General features: G+C 45.3%; 1 protein-coding gene across 1 annotated transcript in view; it reads right to left on the reverse strand.

Annotated features, from left to right (window-relative positions):
* Nucleotides 1–5,529: 5,529 nt before the first annotated feature.
* Nucleotides 5,530–20,194, reverse strand: part of mxra5a (matrix-remodelling associated 5a) — an 87,656-nt gene continuing 72,991 nt past the window's right edge. The window contains exons 6-7 of the mRNA XM_063054609.1: nucleotides 18,382–19,282; nucleotides 5,530–7,983 (exon numbers count right to left, since the gene is read on the reverse strand). Coding sequence (XP_062910679.1) covers nucleotides 6,078–7,983; nucleotides 18,382–19,282 — 2,807 coding nt within the window. The 3' untranslated portion in view covers nucleotides 5,530–6,077. The remainder of the gene's footprint in view (nucleotides 7,984–18,381; nucleotides 19,283–20,194) is intronic.

A 20,194-nucleotide genomic window follows, 5' to 3' on the forward strand; every position in this document is an offset into this window, starting at 1 on the left:
GTGTTTGTTCTAGACGCATAACATACAGTCGGGATATGCTCGTTAACATCAGGGCATACTATGTTGGAAAAACTGACGAGTTCTGGTGTGACATGGACAGTTTACGCTGCTACGGATTACTATCCGCTACCAAGCCGGCTGCTTCCCGAGGGAGGAGGAAGCGAAAGCGCTGTGAGAGAAGACAGAGGAGGGGTAAGAGGGCCGGCATCCATGCTAGGCTAAAAGCTAACCCCACCAGGCCAGTGGTACCGTCCCTCCTGCTCTCAAATGTCCGCTCCATCGACGACAAGCTGGATGAACTGCGTCTGCTGAGAGAAACACGCAAGGAATTTAAAGACTGCCGTGTGTATGTCTTAATGGAATTCTGGCTCCATAACAACATACCGGACGCGGCGATACAGCTAGAGGGAATGACATCGTTTCGTGCAGACAGAGAGGCAGCTAGGTAAGAGCCGAGGAGGAGGTCTGTGTGTTTATATAAACAAAGACTGGTGTGTGAACGCTACAGTAGCTGCTAAACACTGCTCACCACTGGCTGAATTCCTTCATTGTGAAATGTCGGCCATTCTATCTGCTGAGGGAATTCACCATCATGCTTGTGGCAGCTGTTTACGTAGCTCCCAGTGCCAATGCGAAGGCTAATGCTAATGAAACACTGGGAGGCCTACATGAAGCCATCAGTGAGCTACTGATTACACATCCTGACAGCTTTGTGGTGATTGCCGGGGACTTTAACCACACCAGCTTAAAGACTGTGTTCCCTAAATTCCTGCAATATGTGGATTTCAAAACCAGGGGAGACAAACACACTGGACTTGGTTTATACCAACACACCACAGGCATACAAAACAGCCCCCCGTCCCCATCTTGGCCACTCTGACCACATATCTGTCATGTTAACACCAGCATATAAATGACGGCTTAAACGTGTGAGAGCAGAGAAAAGAGAGATAAGGGTCTGGCCAAAAGGAGCAGCCTCAGCACTACAAGACTGTTTTATGCACACAGACTGGGACATATCCAAAACAGCAGCCTCCTATGACGACCATACAGACATTGAGCAGTATGCGGAGGCAGTCATCAGCTACATAGCCAAATGCACGGAGGATGTCACTGTGATGAAAACCTTCACCGCACGTGGTTATAAAAAGCCATGGATGACAACAGAGGTGCGGTCACTACTGAAGGCCCGTGACACAGCCTACAGATCGGGGGACAGGAGTGTGCTTCGCTCAGCCAGGTCTGCGCTTTCACTAGGGATCAGGAAAGCGAAAAGGGCCTACGCGGGCAAAATACATGGACACCTCTGTGACACAGGTGACACCAGACGGATGTGGCAGGGAATTAAAGCTCTGACAGACTACAAGATCAGGCAGAAAACTGATGACAGCGATGCCTCTCTTCCAGACAGGCTTAACAATTTCTTTGCACGCTTGGAAGCATCAAACACTACAGCAAGGGGGAGAGCCAGTCCCTTTTTGCCATCTGACCAGCCGGCTCCAATCATTGATCCAGAGCAAACACGGAGGACCCTTGCCAAGGTCAATCCACGAAAAGCGGGAGGTCCCGACAACATCCCTGGATGTGTGCTCAAAGAATGTGCTGATGTATTAGCAGATGTCCTGACAGACATTTTCAACATCTCCCTTAGTCGAGCTATTGCCCCCAGATGCTTCAAAACCTCCACAATCATCCCTGTAGCAAAGAAATCAGTTGTAGCCTGTCTGAATGATTACCGTCCCGTTGCCCTGACCCCCATAGTGATGAAAGGTTTTGAACGGCTTGTCGAGCCTCATATCACAGCCAGCCTCCCCTCATCGCCGGATCCTCTACAGTTTGCCTATCGTCCAAATCGCTCTACGGAGGGGGCAATATCCATCAGACTGCACACAGTTCTCTCTCACTTGGACAACAAAGACACTTATGCCAGAATCCTGTACATTGATTTCAGTTCAGCGTTCAATACCATCATCCCGCAGAGACTAGTGGAGAAACTGTCGCTGCTTGACCTTAGCATTGCCATGTGACGCAGGATTCTGGATTTCTTGACAGAGAGACCACAGTCAGTCTGTGTTGGCAGGAACATCTCTGACTCCATCACACTGAGCACTGGATCCCCACAAGGCTGTGTGCTTAGCCCATTGCTGTTTACACTGCTAACACATGACTGTGCAGCCAGATTCAAGGAGAACCTGATCATTAAATTTGCAGATGATACCACAGTGGTGGGGTTATCAGCAAAAATAATGAAACAATGTACAGGGAGGAGGTCAAACACCTAGAGAGCTGGTGCAGGGATAACAACTAGATGCTTAATGTCACCAAAACCAAGGAGATGATTGTCGATTTCAGACGGTCTCAGCCTGAGCACATACCCCTCAGCATCAGCGGCTCCACAGTGGAGAGAGTGGAAAACATCAAGTTCCTTGGGGTGCAAATCTCGGACAATCTCACCTGGTCCAGGAACACCACTGGGATTGTGAATCGGGCCCAGCAGAGATTGCACTTTCTGAGGAAGCTTAAACAAGCATCACTCCCCACTAACATCTTAACTACATTCTACAGAGGTGTGGTTGAGAGTGTGCTGACCTTTTGCATCACAACCTGGTACTCCAGCTGCAGTGCTGTTGACAAAAAAGCCTTGCAGAGGGTGGTTAGGGGAGCAGAGAAGGTTATTGGGGTCTCCCTACCTTCTGTCCAAGACCTCTTTCAGAGTTGATGCCTCCAGAAGACACGGTACATCATTAAAGACCCCTCACACCCTCTCCATGAACTGTTTGTTCTTCTGCCATCAGGCAAATGTTACAGGAGCATCAAAACTAAAACCACGAGGCTACTAAACAGCTTCCTCCCACAGGCAGTCAGACTGCTAAATAGCTGCTCCACCTGACTCTGCTTTGGACACTTTTAACTTGCACTGGACACTTATAACTTGATTTTAACTGACATGTGGCTGTTGTGTTTTACTATTTATTGTTATGTCTATTATTTAGTGTTGCGTTTGTTATGTTATGATTGCAGTGCTCCTGGGAAACGCTGTCTCATTCTGCCCTGCAGAGCTGATGTACGGTTAGAATGACAAAAGAGTTTTTTGAATCTTTGAACCTTGAATCTCTCACCCACTTTCTGCTTTTCTTACTTTCCCACCTTTGACCAAGGACTTTGGATTTGAAACTTTAACTATGTTCTTCTTTGCACAGATGCTACCCGGCCTACTGTGTGTTTCTGGCATTTTCTGTTTTTTTTTCCATTTTCCAGTACCTTAAGTTTTTTTTATTCATCAATTGCAGGACCAAAGTGTTGCTGACAAGCCCAGCTGTTTCCTCCTTGTACTTGAACTGAGTGGAATGCTGCACCATTTCGAGCACTTTGTTGTGGATCTGTGCCACACACTACAGAATGATGCTAATCAGTGATTGAGATTGAAGCATCAGAAGAGAACTTAGGGCATTTCTCATTTTATGAACGAAAGGGTTAATGCATTTGATGGCTTTGGGTCAGTACTCGCTTGCATTTAGAAGAATGGGCGGGGTGGGGGGGAGATTTCATTGAAATCTATCGAATATTGAAAGGTCTAGATAGAGTGAACGTGGAGAGGATGTTCCCTATCGTGGGCGAGTCTGGGATCAGAAGGCATAGCCTCAGGATAGAGCGATGTCCCTTTAGAATAGAGATGAAGAGGAATTTCTTTCATTGGAGGGTGGCAAATTCTGTGAATTCATTGCTGTAGAAAGCTCTGGAGGCCAAGTCATTTGGTATATTTAAAGTGGAGTTTGATAGATTCTTTATTAGTAAGGGCATCAAAAGTAATGGGGAGAAGGCAGAGGAATGGGGTTGAGAGGAATAATAAATCAGCCGAGATGGAATGGTGGAGCAGACTTAATAGGCCAAATGGCCAAATTCTGCTCCTATGTCTTATAGTCTTATTATATTTTCGCAGCAGGTTGCAAGTATTTGGAACACAGTGACTAAAAACATGCTGAAGAAATACTCACTGAATTTCAACAGTACCTCAAAGATCACTTGCACAGCCATGAGCTGTAGGTATGTGGCCCAAGTGCTAAGGTGTAGGATTAATCAAAACAGTGCATTTTATTGGACCAATGGCCTCATTTTGTATCAAAATGCTTTGCTTAAAGGATAGTAGATGTCATTTCCCAAGGGACTTAGGAGCTGCAGTAGGCTTTGCCATTGATTTGTGAATTTGTGAGCCGTTAACTATTGCTATTTTGTCCTTCATATTGGAATTAAGAATTTTTTACTGCAATTTTTATTGACCTGCTGTAGTGTTATCTTAAGGATAGTTTAGCAGTGATATGGCCAATTAATACACTCTGTTTGAAGCCTTCGTCAACCATTTCAGCAAAGACTGAACCTTCCTGGACACTGATGAAGGGTCTTGGCCTGAAACGTCGACTGTACCTCTTCCTAGAGATGCTGCCTGGCCTGCTGCGTTCACCAGCAACTTTGATGTGTGTTGCTTCCTGGACACTGTAGTATTGTGCAATAGTGGGATAGGAGCCAAACTAAGTTACCAAGCTCAAAATTAAAGCAGATATCCCTGTCTTTAATAATGACCTAACATTTACAGGAAACTTACAAGCTATTGGTGCTTTAATTTAGTTACATAGCTAGTGTAGTGGAAGTGGTCATTTGCAATTTCAAATTCTTATTGTACAATAAAATTAATTAAAATGTTCAACCTTTATAAATTGGTTTGGCCTCATTTTTTTTTGCACTATATTTTGGTATGGTTGTCGGATTTTTGGAAAGAGTGAAGGGGGATGGAAGCTGGAATGGTAGGATTCACTCAGGTGGAAACATTAGGAGAAAGATAAATCTCCTTGAAACAGTGAAGATTAAGAGAAGATTGATTGAGGGTGTTCAAAATTCTGAAGGGCTTTAGCAGAGCACTTAAGGAGAAGCTAGCGTGAGGGTTTCCTTTGGAGCAGGGGTTCCCAACCTTTTTAATGCCATGAAGCCCTACCATTAACCGACAGATCTGTGCACCCCAGGTTGGGAACCCCTGCTTTAGAGCATCTGGAAAAAGAAGCAGAGAGTAAGGCAGCTTTATAAAATCCTGGTTAGACCATACCTGGAATATTGAATTGACTTCTGGTCACCTCATTATAGGAAGGATGTGGAAGGATTAGAGAGGGTGCAGAGGAGATTTACCAGGATGCTGCCTCAATTAAACAGCATGTCTTATGAAGACAGGTTGATCGAGCTAGGGTTTTTCTCTTTGGAGTGAAGGAGGATGAGAGGTGGCTTGTATGAGATGTTAAGAGGGATAGACAGAGTGGACAGCCAGAGACTTATTCCCAGGGTGGAAATGGTTGTAACAAGGGGAAATAACTTTAAGGTGTTTGTAGGAAAGTATATGTGAGCTAGAAGTAGTTTTTTTTTACAGAGAGTGGTAAGAGCACGGAGCATGCTGCCAGGGTGGTTTTAGAAGCAGATAGATTAGGGACATACTCAAGTAGCTGGAGGAACTCAACAAGTCAGGCAGCATCTATGGAGAGGAATGAACATTCGAAGTTTGGAAAGGAAAGAAGCCACAATAAGAAAGTGGGGAAGGAGGAGGAGTACAACCTGGCAGGTGATAAGTGAAGCCAGCAGACTATTTGATGGACACATGCTGATAGAAAAATGGAGAGCTATGTGGGAGAGAAAGATTAGATAGATTGTAGGGTAGGTTAAAGGGGTCAGCACAACATTGTGGGCCGAATGGCCTGTTCTATGTTTAATGGGATCTGTAGAGTGATAGTTCTTAGTCTGAGGAGCCGGATGTTTAGAATTACCTAAACATTTCACACATACTGTAGTTCAAATATTCCTTTCCTTTGACCCAATCCTTTACGGCATAAGTTAGTATGCATGTGCACAACTGGTATCTAAAACAGATTTCAGGCTGAAATCATTTGTGAGAAGATTGAAGCAGTATCTTGTGCATTTTCTGTGAAGGTCAGTAAGGACAGTGTGCCATTTCATAACTGGTAGTGTCCACTGCAAGTGGGGAGGCAGCCATTCGGGCATTTCATTAGGGAGAAAAAAAACAATTTGGAAGAAACTTCCCTTTAAAAAACGTGAACGTAGGTTATCTTGGAGTCACTGCCCAGCAGGTTCTTTGCAGTGCACTTGTAAAATCCAGTGTCTCTGTTGGACGGGTTCTGGACAATGAGGGACCCTTGCGGGTGGAGGAACTTGTTGCCAATCAGGCGAGCTTGGAGCGTTGCCGTGAGCCGAGTCCGGTCCGGCAGCTCCCAGCTTATTTCCGCTTTTGGAATCCCCATGGCCATGCAGTTCAGCTGGACCGCGGCGCCATGACGTGCGTAGGTCACAGGCGCCGGTCCGTTGGTGATACGCGGTGGGTAGGCTATGACTATCACCGCCACGCTCATCAAGGTAAGGCCCAGCTCACTCACCGACTTGCAGGTGTAGGTGCCCCTGTCGTACACGGAGGCCTCGTGGACAATCAGGGACCCGTTCTGCAAGAGTGAAAAACGGCCTACAGATTGGGGTCTGCTCAGAACCACCCCGCTGGGTAAAATCCAGGATAACTGAGGCAGGGTGTTGCCTCCACTCATGCAGTCAAGTCGCATGCTCTCCCCGGGTAAAACCTTGATCAGGTTCGTGTATCGATTGCGTATCTCTGGTTGGTGTCCAATCTCCAAGGTGACAAATCTCTCCACAGAGCCGACTGTATTCCTGGCTATGCAGCGATAAGAACCAGCCTCTGTGGCGGTAGGGCTGCTGATGTGCAGTGTGCCATCCCTTGCGTGGTACATCTTTGGTAGCTGCTGACCAGACATCAGTTTCTTTCCATTCGGTAAGATCCAGGTTACCTCCGGGGTGGGGCTCCCTCTGGTGGAGCAGTTAAGGTTAACGCTGTTGCCGATCACAATGGCGACCCCGGCGTTCAGTGGGTTGGTAAATGAAGGCTTCTCCAGGCTGTTCTGCACTTCCAACTGCACTGTGAGCCTGGCCTCACCTCCTTCGTTGCGAGCAATGCATACAAACTGGGCTCCGTCCGACAGCTTCGGGCTCCTGATGTCCAGAGTGCCATTGCGGTGCACCTGAATTCTATCCCCATGGTACGGCGCGGTCACAATAATGTTCTCAGGCAGCATCCACATAACCCGCGGAGTAGGTATGCCTTCTGCTCTGCAGTCAATCAGCTTGCGGCTTTCCTTCATTGCCGTGTCCTTGACTATCGTGTTTGCGCTCTTCCACCCGTTAATGCTCGGGGGTTCAATAACTACTCGCACGGTGACGATCCTTCTCCTCTCCCCGGCCGTGTTTCTGGCTGTGCACGTGTAGTTCCCGCCATCCGACCTCTGGACCTTCTGTATGAACAGAGTGCCATCCGTGCTCAACTGGTACTTCGACGAGGGAAAGATCAGCTTGTTAGTTGGAGAGCGCCAGGTGACCCAGGGGGTCGGTTCCCCCTTGGCTTCGCACTTCAATGAGGAGGCCTCGCCGTACGCCACCTCAACAAGAGAGGGGGCATGACCCTTGAAGGTCGGCGGCTCGGCCAGCACCTTCACGTTGACTCTCATCTCATCCTTGCCGATCTGGTTGACAGCGTAGCACGTGTAGTCGCCTTCATCCTTCAGGTCAACCTCGTTGAAGTAAAGGGTACCGTTATCAAAGACTGTGTACCTTCGCATCCTTGTTCCACTGTCATCTGACTGCATGACGCTGTTGACCATGGTGCCGTCCGGCAAGCCCCACGAGATCTCGGGATCTGGTAGCCCTGATGCTATGCAATCAACTTTCAGGTCTTTACCATACATCACCTTATGGTTGGCATCTTGCTTATATTCAATCTTCGCTGGTTTCATCATGACGTTGACCTTAAGCACCATGAAGTCATCCCCCATGTTGTTTCTGGCGATACACAGGTAATCTCCTGCATCTTTGTCTGTGACAGACTGGACCATCAGAGTGCCATTGTCGAACACTTTGATTCTCTTGCTGTAACTGCAAAACAAACCACATAGAGCTGGTATTGGTATCGTTATATTAGTAACACAGAACACTACAGCATTGTACAGGAGCTTTGGCCCACAATGTTGTGCCAACGTTTTAACCTGCTCAATGATCTATCTAACCCTTCCCTCTTACATAGCCTTCCATTTGTCTTTCTTTTCTTTTCAAATCTTTTTATTATTATTATATTATTCAAAAATAAGACGAGTACATCGAAGTAAGCAACACTTACAATGTCTCAAAGGAAAAAAAGATTATTTTAAAGATTGAAAAATTTTGGTGATAATAAAAAAAAACCCTACTAAGCAGAAAAAGTGGGGGAGAAACCCCCATTAGGGGTACAACCCTGGAGCCATGCGTCATACGAAAAGCTTCTAAAGATAAACATCAAACCGCCAGCATCCATTTTTCTTTCATATGAGATAGTTTGAAAGCATTGCCATGGTGTAAATTTTATTTGTTGGATATCCTAGCTATGCAAAGTTGCCTTATAGAACTTAGAACATTACAGCACAGCACCGGTCCTTTGGCCACAATGTTATGCTGAAAACATCACCGCCATTGGTCGAATCAAAGGTGGCGACAAGTCAGCAGATAGGAGGGAGATTGAAAATCCGGCTGAGCGGCGCCACGACAACAACTCCTTACTCAATGTCAGTAAGACCAGTAAGAGCTGATTATTGACTCCAGGAGGAGGATGCCGAAGGTCCATCAGCCAGTCCTCAATGGAGAATCGGAGAATCAGGGGTGGATATGGTTAGCAACTTTAGATTTCAGAGGATCTGTCCTGGGTCTAGCACATAGGTGCCGTTATGAAGAAAGCATGGCAGTGCCTCTACTTAGAAGTTGGCAGAGGTTTGGCATGACATCTAAAACTTTGACAAACTGCTATAGATGTGTAAATATAGAAACATAGAAAATAGGTGCAGGAGTAGGCCATTCGGCCCTTCGAGCCTGCACCGCCATTCAGTATGATCATGGCTGATCATCCAACTCAGAACCCTGTACCAGCCTTCCCTCCATACCCCCTAATCTCTTTAGCCACAGGGGCCATACCTAACTCCCTCTTAAATATAGCCAATGAACTGGCCTCAACTGTTTCCTGTGGCAGAGAATTCCACAGATTCACCACTCTCTGTGTGAAGAAGTTTTTCCTAATCTCGGTCCTAAAAGGCTTCCCCTTTATCCTCAAACTGTGACCCCTCATTCTAGACTTCCCCAACATCGGGAACAATCTTCCTGCGTCTAGCCTGTCCAATCCCTTTAGGATTTTATATGTTTCAATAAGACGCCCCTTCAATCTTCTAAATTCCAACGAGTATAAGCCCAGCTGATCCAGTCTTTCCTCATATGAAAGTCCTGCCATCCCAGGAATCAATCTGGTGAACCTTCTTTGTACTCCCTCTATGGCAAGAATGTCTTTCCTCAGATTAGGGGACCAAAACTGCACACAATACTCCAGGTGTGTTCTCACCAAGGCCTTGTACAACTGCAGTAGTACCTCCCTGCTCCTGTACTCGAATCCTCTTGCTATAAATGCCAGCATACCATTCGCCTTTTTCACTGCCTGCTGTACCTGCATGCCCACTTTCAATGACTGGTGTATAATGACACCCAGGTCTCGTTGCACTTCCCCTTTTCCTAATCGGCCACCATTCAAATAATAGTTCGTTTTCCTGTTTTTGCCACCAAAGTGGATAACCTCACATTTATCCACATTAAATTGCATCTGCCATGAATTTGCCCACTCACCTAACCTATCCAAGTGTAGTGGGAAGCATATTGACTGGTGACATCATGACCTGATATGGAAACAGCAGTGCCCCTGAATAGAAAATCCTACAAAAAGTAAAGATATGGTGCAGTTCATATTGGGTAAAGCCCTCGCCACCATTGAGCACATCTACATGGAGCATTGTGACAGGAAAGCGGTATCCATAATCAGGGACCCCCACCACACAAGTAATGCTCTCTTCTCGCTGTGACCATCAGGAAAAAGGTACAGGAGCCTCAGGACTCACATCAGCAGGTTCAGGAACAGTTATTACCCCTCAACCATCAGGCGCTTGAACCGGAGGGATAACTTCATTTGTCCCATTACTGAACTATTCCCACAAACTATAGACTCACCTTCAAGGACTCTTCATTTTGTGTCTCGATGTCTATTGCTATTTATATATCTTTTTTTCTTCTTTTTTGTATTTGCACAGATTGTGGTCTTGCACATTGATTATTTGTCCACCCTATTGGGTGGAGTCTTTTGTTGATTCTATTATATTTCTTAGTTTTACTGTGAAATCTCAGGGTTGTCTACAGTGATGTATAAATATTTTGTTAATAAATTTACTTTGAACTTTGATCAATCTAACCTTTCTCACCTGCATTTTTCTATCATCCATATGCCTATTTACGAGCTTCTTACATGCCCCTAATGTATCTCCCTCTACCACCATTTCTGGCAAGGAGTTTGACGCACCCACCACTTTCTATGTAAATAAATTACCTTTGACAGCCCCCCTATACTTTCCGCCAATCACCTTAAAATTATGTTCCTTTGTATTAGCCATTTCCACTCTGGGAACAAGTCTCTGTCTATACACTTGATCTACGCATCTTACCATTCTATGGCTCTATCAAGTCACTTCTCATCCTCCTTCGCTCCAAAGAGAAAAGCCCTAGCCTGCTCAATCTATCTTCCTAAGGTGTGCCGTCTAGTCCAGACAGCATCCTGGTAAATGGTCAAAGGTAGCAAGGTGCTGTGAAAGACTTGTCTTGCATACTGTCATGGTCCCGACTGAACAAGTTTTGCCGCTTCAATTCCCCAGAGTATGATTAGCTGTTGCCACACCTTTGAGTCTCAGGCTATCAACTATTGCCTGCCACAATCCTTCATGGAAAGCCTGAACTTAACGGGCTCAGCTGAGCACTCAGAGCACAATCGTAGGAGTTCCATGTCTAGTACTACTATTTGTGATATTGCCTTTGGATGTCGTTTGTGTCGTCTTGTTTATATCCAGTCTGAGTTAATTCTAGATCGTACTCTGCACTTGGGTTCACCATTATCCATAGCTCTCATGTTGCGCATGCTGTTTATTGAGAGCAAATCATTACATAGTGCATTGAGTTAGAGCATTGTAAGTCAGTAACAATGGGTAATAGAGTATAAAACGTACAGGGAAAATGCAGTGCAGATAGACAATAAAGCACAGAATCACACTGAGGCGGACTGTGAGGACAAGGATCCATTTTGTCATACGAGGCCTATTCAAGACTCTGATAACAGCAAGATGGAAGCTGTCCTTGAGCCTGGTGATACATGCCTTCAGGCTTTTGAATCTTCTGCCCAACGGGAGAGGGGAGAAGAGAGAATGTCTGATCTGGGTGGGGTATGGTTATGTTGAGCAGGAGTAGTATAAACAGAGCAGTGAGAAATTTAGTGACAAGATTCAAGATTGTATAATGCAATTTCCAGTATGCAATAAAAAGAACGAAATAATTGTTACTCCAGATCCAATGCAGTGCCAAAAAAAAACACAATAAAATAAAGAACACAACAATATTTTAAATAAAACACAATAGGCAAATACATAGATTGATTGCATGTCCATAGAGTGACTCTAGGCACAGGAGTGTCTGTACACAAGTTGACTGGCAGCAAGTGATAAAGTAGTGGTTGTTTGGGGTGTGTTAGTGGGTGGAGGTGTTGATCAGCCTTACTGCTTGGGGAAAGAAACTATTTTTGAGTCTGGTGGTCCTAGTGTGGATATTATGTAGCCTCTTCTCTGGTGGGAGTGGGACAAATAATCCATGAGCAGGGTGGGTGGGATCCTTCATGGTGTTACTGGCCCTTTTCTAACACCTTTCTGTATATATGTCCTTAATGATGGATAGGTTGATGCCAGAAAGGTGTTGGGTAGTTTTGTCTACCGTTTAGAGTCTTCCTGACTGTCACAGTACAGTTTCCATACCATGCAGTGATGCAGCTTGTTAGGATGCTCCATACTGCTCATCTATAGAATGACATGAGTATAGAACAGCATAGTCCAGCTTTCTTCAGCCTCCTCAGAAAGGAGAGCTATCGACGAGTGCGATATAACAGTTGAAGTGTGTAGATGGCACCACTGTAGTGGGTCAAATCTCAAATAATCTTGAGTTTGAGTACAAGAAAGGGATAGAGAACCTAGTGGTATGGTGCCATGGCAACGACCTTTCCCTCAAGGTCAGTAAAGCCAAAAAGCTGGTCATTGACTTTCAGGAAGGGTATATTTCTGTTTAGATCCACAGTTTTGAAGCCAAGAGGGTTGAGAGCATCAAGTTCCCAGGAGGGAATACCACTATTAGCTTGTCTTGACCCAATCACGTGCATGCCATGGACATGAAAGTGCACAGGCGCATGGTCTTCCTCAGGAAGGTAAAGAAAGCTGGCATTCTCTGTTGATCCTCACCATTTTTTCATAGTTTCACCAGTAAAAGCATCCTATCGCAGTGCATCACAGCATTGGTATTGCAATTGCTCAGCCTGAGACCAAAAGAAGCTACAGAGAGTTGTGAATTCTGATCAGCACATCACGAAAACCAGCTGTCCCTCCATAGATTCTGTCTATACTTCTCACTGCCGCAGTAAAGCAGTCAATATAATCGAAATCTCCATGCATCCCAGATATTTTCCATTCTCCCCCTTCCCACTGGGCACATGATACCAGAGCCTGAAACCAGGTACCCTCAGGTGTAAAAACAGCTTCCATACCACGGTTATACAACTATTTAGCAGTCCCCTGCTAAGACTAAATGGGCTCTTCAAAGTTCAAAAGTTCAACGTAAATTTATTATCAAAGTGCATATATGTCACCATATGCAACCATGAGATTCATTTTCTCGTGGGCATACATCGATAGAATAATAACCATAACAAAATCAATGAAAGACTGCAAAACTTTGGCATTCAACCACAGTGCAGAAGACAACAAACTATGCAAATACAAAATAAAGAAATACTAATAATAAATTAAAAAACAATAAATATTGAGAACAAGTGATGGAAATAGATCCATTGGTTGTGGGAACATTTTAAAGATGGGGCAAGTGAAGTTATCCACTTTGGTTCAAGAGCCTGATGGTTGAGGGACAATAACTGTTCGTGAACCTGGTAGTGTGAGTCCTGAGGCTCTTGTACCTTCTTCTTGATGGCAACGTGTGAAGAGAGCATATCCTGGGTAGTGGAGGTCCTTGATGATGTATGCTGCTTTCCTGGAACAGCATTCCATGTAGATGTGCTCAATGATGGGAAGCATTTCACCAGGGATGGACTGGGCCGTATCCACTAATTCTTGTATGCATTTTTGTTCAAGGGCATTGGTGTTTCTATACCAGGCTGTGATGCAACCAGTCAATTAACTCTCTGCCATGTATCTGTTAAAGCTTGTCAAAGTATTAGATGTCATGCCAAATCTTTGAAAACTCTGAAGGAAGTAGAGGAACTGCCATGCTTTCTTCATAATTACACTTGTGTGCTGGGCTCACTTTTGCCCTCTTAGACGGACTCTTGACTTCACAATCCACTTAAGGCTTTGTATCTCATTGCCATTCTCCACTGCACTTTCTCTGTAACTGTGACATTAGATTTTGTATTCTGTTATTAGTTTTCCCTTGTAATACTTTAATGTGTGGGCACGTGGCCAAGTGGTTAAGGCATTGGACTAGCGACCTGAAGGTTGTGAGTTCGAGCCCCAGCCAAGGCAACATGTTGTGTCCTTGAGCAAGGCACTTTACCACACATTGCTCTGCGATGACACTGGTGCCAAGCTGTACAGGTCCTAATGCCCTCCCCTTGGACAACATTGGTGTTGTGGAGAGGGGGGACTTGCAGCATGGGCAACTGCTGGTCTTCCACACAACCTTGCCCAGGCCTGCGCCCTGGAGAGTGAAGACTTTCCAGGTGCAGATCCATGGTCTCGCAAGACTAACAGATGCCTTTACTTACTTCAATGTACTGACATGATGAAATGATCTGTAGGGATGGCATGCAAAGCAAAGCTTTGTTCCACTGTACCTCAGTACTTGTGACAACGACAGACCAATTTAATATATATTTTTCCAGGAGAAAATTATAAATTTTAGTATTAACACTTTTATCCATTGCTTGAAGTTTACCTAGATTTAATACAAAAACTCTTTATATAGTACATGCCATTTAACTGGAAAAGGATGAAGAGTAGATTCATGAGTATGCTACTGGAACTAGTTATAAGAAGAGACTAGATAGTCTAATTTGCTTTTCCTTTGAGCCTAGATGATACCTGCTGGACGTGTATGAAATGATGCAGAGTGGAGATATGGAGGCTGGCCAAAACTAGAATGCCACAGTAATGTAGCGGGGAGCACGACGTTTTGTGGCTCCGGATGCAAGATTGGGATTCAGTTTCAGCCACTGGCTGTAAGGATTAAGTATGCTCTCCCAGTGACCATGTGGGATCGCTCCAGGTGTTCCGGTTTCCTCCCATATTCCAAAAGTATACCGGTTAGGATTAGTGAGTTGTAGGCACGCTACGCTGGTGCCTGAAGAGCGGTGATACAATCCTCGCTGATTTGACATGACACAAAATGATGCATTTCACTATACCTTTTGATGTACATGTGACAATTAGAACTAATCTTTAGAGGACAACAATTTAAGCTGAGAGGAGGAAGATTTAAAGGGGACCTGAATGGAAATAATTTCACGCAGACGATGGTGGGCATATGGAATGAGCTGCCAGAAGGGAGCGATATGGGTTGACACAGTTACAATATACAGTATGTTCCCTTGTTCGCTTCTCTCTCCCAGCTACCTTTGTTAAGGCCCCTTAGAATCTTATGAAGTTGAATGAGGTCACCCTTCTTGTATTCAGTTACAATCGCGTCATCATAGGAAGGATATGAAAGCTTTAGAGATGGTGCCAAAGCAATTTGCCAGGATGCTGTCTGGGTTGGAGAGCAAATCTTACGAGGATAGGTTAAGTGAGCTAGGGGTTTTCTCTTCGGAGCAAAGCAGGACGTTAGAGGTGTATATGATGATAAGAAGCGTAGATTAAGTGAACAGCCAGAGACTTTTTCCCTAATAAGAGAGGGCATAATTTTAAGGTGATTGGAGGAAGGTGTAGGGGCTGTCGGAAGTTCTGTAAGTATTTTATACTGAGTGTAGTGGGTGTGCTACCGGGGTGGTGGTAGAGGCAGGCACATTAGGGACATTTTAGAGACTTTTAGACAGGCACTTGGATGAAATAAAAATGGAGGAGTATGTAGGAGGGAAGGGTTAGATTGATCTTAGCGTAGGTTACAAGATCAGCATAATATCGTCGGCCAAAGGTACTGTATTGTGCTGTAATGTTCTACATTCTTCCAAACTCCCAAGAACTTGAGACCAAACTGTCTTGTTCCTCTTGAAAGGACAACCCTTCTATGCAAGGAATTATACTGGTGAGCCTCCTTTTGTGCTCTCAAACAACTATATCTTTCTTTAGTGACGCGGACCAAAACTGTGCACATATTTTCCAATGAGGCCTTACTGACACCCTGTGTAAGTGTAACAAAACCTCCCTTTTCCATCTGGGGAGGTGTAATAATGCAAGAGAGTATATAAGGATTGGGAGACTATCATGAAGAAATGGATGTACCTTGGAATGCATGTCCTTCACATTAATTGCATCAGTCAACAAGGTGATTAAAAGGCAAAAAGGTTATTTTCCTTTAAAGGAGTCGGAAGGTTAAGCTAGAACAGGCAGGTTTGAATGTTACATCAAGAGTAATTTTTTATTAATTGCCTGTTATGCCACTGGTGTTTAGGGCAACAATGAAGGTCCTCTAACTCTGTCCTTGGCCACATAAAAGGAATCTTCATTGCTGTTTCTGTTACAATTTTTTTTGCCCAGTCAGGGTTGTTGGTCTTGAGCTGAACCACTGAACCTGGAGGACCAGTGGACGACTCGCAGTCTGGCCTCTAGCCTTTGATTTATCAAGACCCTACCAAGAGACAAAGCACAAGGCCCTGACTCCAGCCTACATTGCTCTCCAGGTCATTGAGGCACGCACACCTCCAAACCCTACAACAAAGTTGTGATCCTCTTGAAGGATCAATGGGCACTTTATTAGGCCATTGCACACCTGCTTGTTAATGCAAATATTTGATCGGCCAAGAATACAGCAGCAACTCAATGCACTAAAGCATACAGATACAGTCAAAAGGTGCAGTTGCTGTTCAGACCAAACATCAGAATGGGAAAGAAATGTGATCTAAGTGACTTTGACTGTGGAATGATTGTTGGTGTCAGACAGGGTTGTTTGAATATCTCAGAAATTGGTGATCTCCTGGGATTTTCAGGCACAAGTTTCTAGCATTTACAGAGAATGGTGCGATAAATGCAAAAAAAAAATCCAGTGAGTGGCAGCTCTGTGCATGAAAATTCCTTGTTCATGAGAGGTCAGAGGAGAATGGCCAGACTGCTTCAAGCTGACAGGAAGGCCATAATAATTCAAATAACCATGTGATACAACAGTGACGTGCAGGAGCGCATCTCTGAATGCACAACACATCGAACATTGAAGTCGATGGGCTACAGCAGCAGAAGACCACAAACATAAACTCAGTGACCACTTTATCTGGTTCATGAGATACCGAATACCTCCTATATTAGGTACCTAATACAGGTACATTTATACATATTAGGAATTTGCTGTGATGTATTGATAAGGGCATGACATGCAACAAACAACAATAACATTCAACAATTATAAAGAATAATATGAAAAAATAAAGAATTCTATAGAAATAAAAAAAAGCTGGTAAAGTCAGTTAAAGGATCGATATGAAAGAAAAACTAAATAAATAAATACCAGCATGTATTTACAACGTAAACGGCATTTTCAAGAGAGGTTTAAAGTGTTTACAATGCAGTTCAGTGACAGGTAGCATGTATTTCTTGTCTCCATATTACAGGAAAGATTTACAAGGATGTTGCTGGGACTTGAAGGACTGAGTTATGGAGGGAAGTTGAGCAGACTGGGACTTTATTCAGAGTGTAAGGGAATGAAGGTGATTTTATAGAGTGTACGGTATCATGAGAGGGTGATGGGTGGAGATACATCTCTACCAATGGAGGTGTAAGATGCTCCCTTAGGCAAGGTGTAGCACCTGCTTATCCCTCTAATCAGGGTCATGTGAGGCGATAGGAGCAGGTGGTGGATGGTCGTACGAGCAGCCGGTGCATAACACAAATCCCGGTTATGCGACCACTGGTGCCAGGAGACAATCTCTGAAGAGTATTGTAAGTGGCTGGGGTCGCCCATCTTGTAAAGACCCTGTCCAGAAGAAGGCAATGGCAAACCACTTCTGTAGAAAAATGTCTGTAGCAAACCACCTGTCCCTATGGCTTCATGTGACCCTATTTGGCAGGGGGTGGGGGTTAAGCAGGGGCTATATCTTGTCTAAGGATGACTTGCAGGATAGTGGGGGGAAGGAGTGTCTTTTATCTACTTGGTGGAGACATATCTCCGCCCGCAGCCATAACCCTAACCATAGGTCTTTGGAGTGTAGGAGGAAATGGGAACACCTGGGGGAAACCCATAAAGGCATGGGGGAACGTACACGATCCTTACAGACAGCGGTGGGAAACCAACCCCCCTTCTGTTTAGAATAGTGTTTTTTTTCTTTTTTTTAAGATAAAAATTCCTAATAGTCCTTCCTTTTTTCATATATTGATGAGGAGAATGAATTACATTCTTTTTTTTCTGTATTACACACTCTATATCAAATTTATACTTTGTAGATCAACACTATGTGTGATTCTGATGCTGTTTATTTTACCTTCTGTATGTACTGTTATTGACATATATACCAGAGATATTCTCCTCCTGTTTGTACACACACTTTTTAAAAAAATTAATAAAAAGATTGAAAAAAGAAAGAAAGGAAACCGACCCCAATCAGTGATCGATGTTGCTGTAAGCTGATCTCACTAATTGCCTAGCTACTCTGCCACCATGGGATCAATATTTGAGAAGCCAGGCAGGGTCACATCATGGCATCTCATTCAAAACCCACCACCTCCATCAGAACATTACTCCCCTATATCCACGTTGGAGTGTCAATCCTGGCTCCGTGCTCTTCTCTTGAACACAGCCTTCCAACTTTGAGGGAAGTGAAGCCCATACCTCAGTGAGGCATGCGTTCAGCCTTGTGAGAAACTGAGAGGGCTTTTGCTACAATAGCAGCAATGACTCGGAGGGTAGTATATGCTGACATATACAGCAGGTACGTACTTTAATAATAAATTTTCTTCTGAAATTTTTGAACTTTTTGAACAACACATCCCTCCAGTGAAATGCTCAGCTGGTTACCGAGCATCCTTACTGTACCTGTAGCGTGAATCCACGAGCAACTTTGAAGGCAGTCTCCAGAATACCCTTGGTCCTGGATTTCCGGCTGCCTCACAGTCCAGGTGCAGAATGCTGCCGTAACTAACGTCCACTCTTTGAGGAGAAGACAGGGTGATCTTCGCTGTGGCCGAGTGCTTCCGGATTCCAATGCCCACTGTCCTCCTGGCCACACCAACCACATTGGTGGCCACGCACTCGTAAGTGCCCACTTCCCGCGGCGACAGGTGGCGGATGTAGAGGGTGCCGTTCGGGAACACGAACAGGTTGCCGTTGATGAACTGGGAAGGCCGGATCTGCATGCCGCCCGCCAGGATCCAGCGGACATTGGCGGGTGGGGCCGCCCTGGTGGTGCAGTGGGCATGGACGGACTGGCCCAGTCCCGCTGAGACGTTCTCCACCCTCTGCCCCAGGATCCGAGGGGGCAGGGCGGAGACGTGCAGCCTCACTGTTACCACATCAGCCCCCGCTGCATTGCCGGCAATGCACCTGTAGACACCCCGGTCGGAAAAGGTGGTCTGCCGGATGCCCAGCGTCCCATCGGCAGCCAGCGTCACGCTGCCGTCCGCGTCACCCGGCGCCCGCAGCATGCGCCGGCTTGGCAGCAACCAGGCGACATGCGGGACCGGGCTCCCTACGGCCTTGCATTCCGCCGTGAATGGCTCGCCCAGGTAGACTGTGGCATCCCGATGACGGGCTTCGGATATCCGAGGTGGCTGGGCCAATACAACTAGGGTGGCCAGCATCTGGTCGGTGCCATGAGGGTTCTGCGCCACACACAGGTACTGCCCGCGGTCCTGCACCTCGGCCCCGCGGATACTGAGGGTCCCGTTGCCAAGGACTTCAAACCTCACTGAACTGCTGCTTGTGGTCATTACTGCCCCTATAAGAAACACAAAGTCTTGAAGACTGAATGGAATCATAGAACATATTTAGATATTTAACACTAGAGGGCATGCATTTATGTTGAGAGAGGGTTCATAGATCAAAGTACGTATGCAGTATACAGCCCTGAAATTCGTCTTCCCCACAAACAGTCACGACACAGATAAGAACCATGGAACCAATCTGCTCAGAGAAAACCATCAAACATCAAACACCCCTGCCCCACCATGCAAACAGCAACAAAAAAAAAATCAAAAAACACGGAATATAAAATACATATTTCAGTACAGTTCTTTGGAAATCTCTGGAGCATTTTTTTCATGGAGAATTTTCGGTGCCTGGAATGCGCTGCCAGTGGTGGTGGTGGAGGCACGTACATTAACTGTATTTAAGAGACACCTAGATGGGCACACGTTTCTCTGCAGGCATAGGAGGCTGGTCTGCCCATCGTTGGCTTGCCCAGCCCAAAATGTAACTCTCTAGGCTAATCCTTCTTCCCTGTTTTCAGTCCATTTACCCATTACCCATCACCAGGGCATTTTATAAATCATAGAGCTAAACAGGACCAACAACCCATCCCCACTGTTAACAGATGTCCTCTCGTTGCTACCATTAGTAGGAGGTACAGGAGTTTGAATACACTAACTTAATGATTCAGGAACAGCAGAGACTGCACTTTCTGAGGAAGCTTAAACAAGCATCACTCCCCACTAATATCTTAACCACATTCTACAGAGGTGTGGTTGAGAGTGTGCTGACCTTTTGCATCACAACCTGGTACTCCAGCTGCAGTGCTGTCGACAAAAAAGCCTTGCAGAGGGTGGTTAGGGGAGCAGAGAAGGTTATTGGGGTCTCCCTACCTTCTGTCCAAGACCTCTTTCAGAGTCAATGCCTCCAGAAGACACGGTAC

Source organism: Mobula hypostoma, chromosome 7 (genome assembly GCF_963921235.1).
Source record: "Mobula hypostoma chromosome 7, sMobHyp1.1, whole genome shotgun sequence".
Lineage (NCBI taxonomy): Eukaryota > Metazoa > Chordata > Chondrichthyes > Myliobatiformes > Myliobatidae > Mobula > Mobula hypostoma.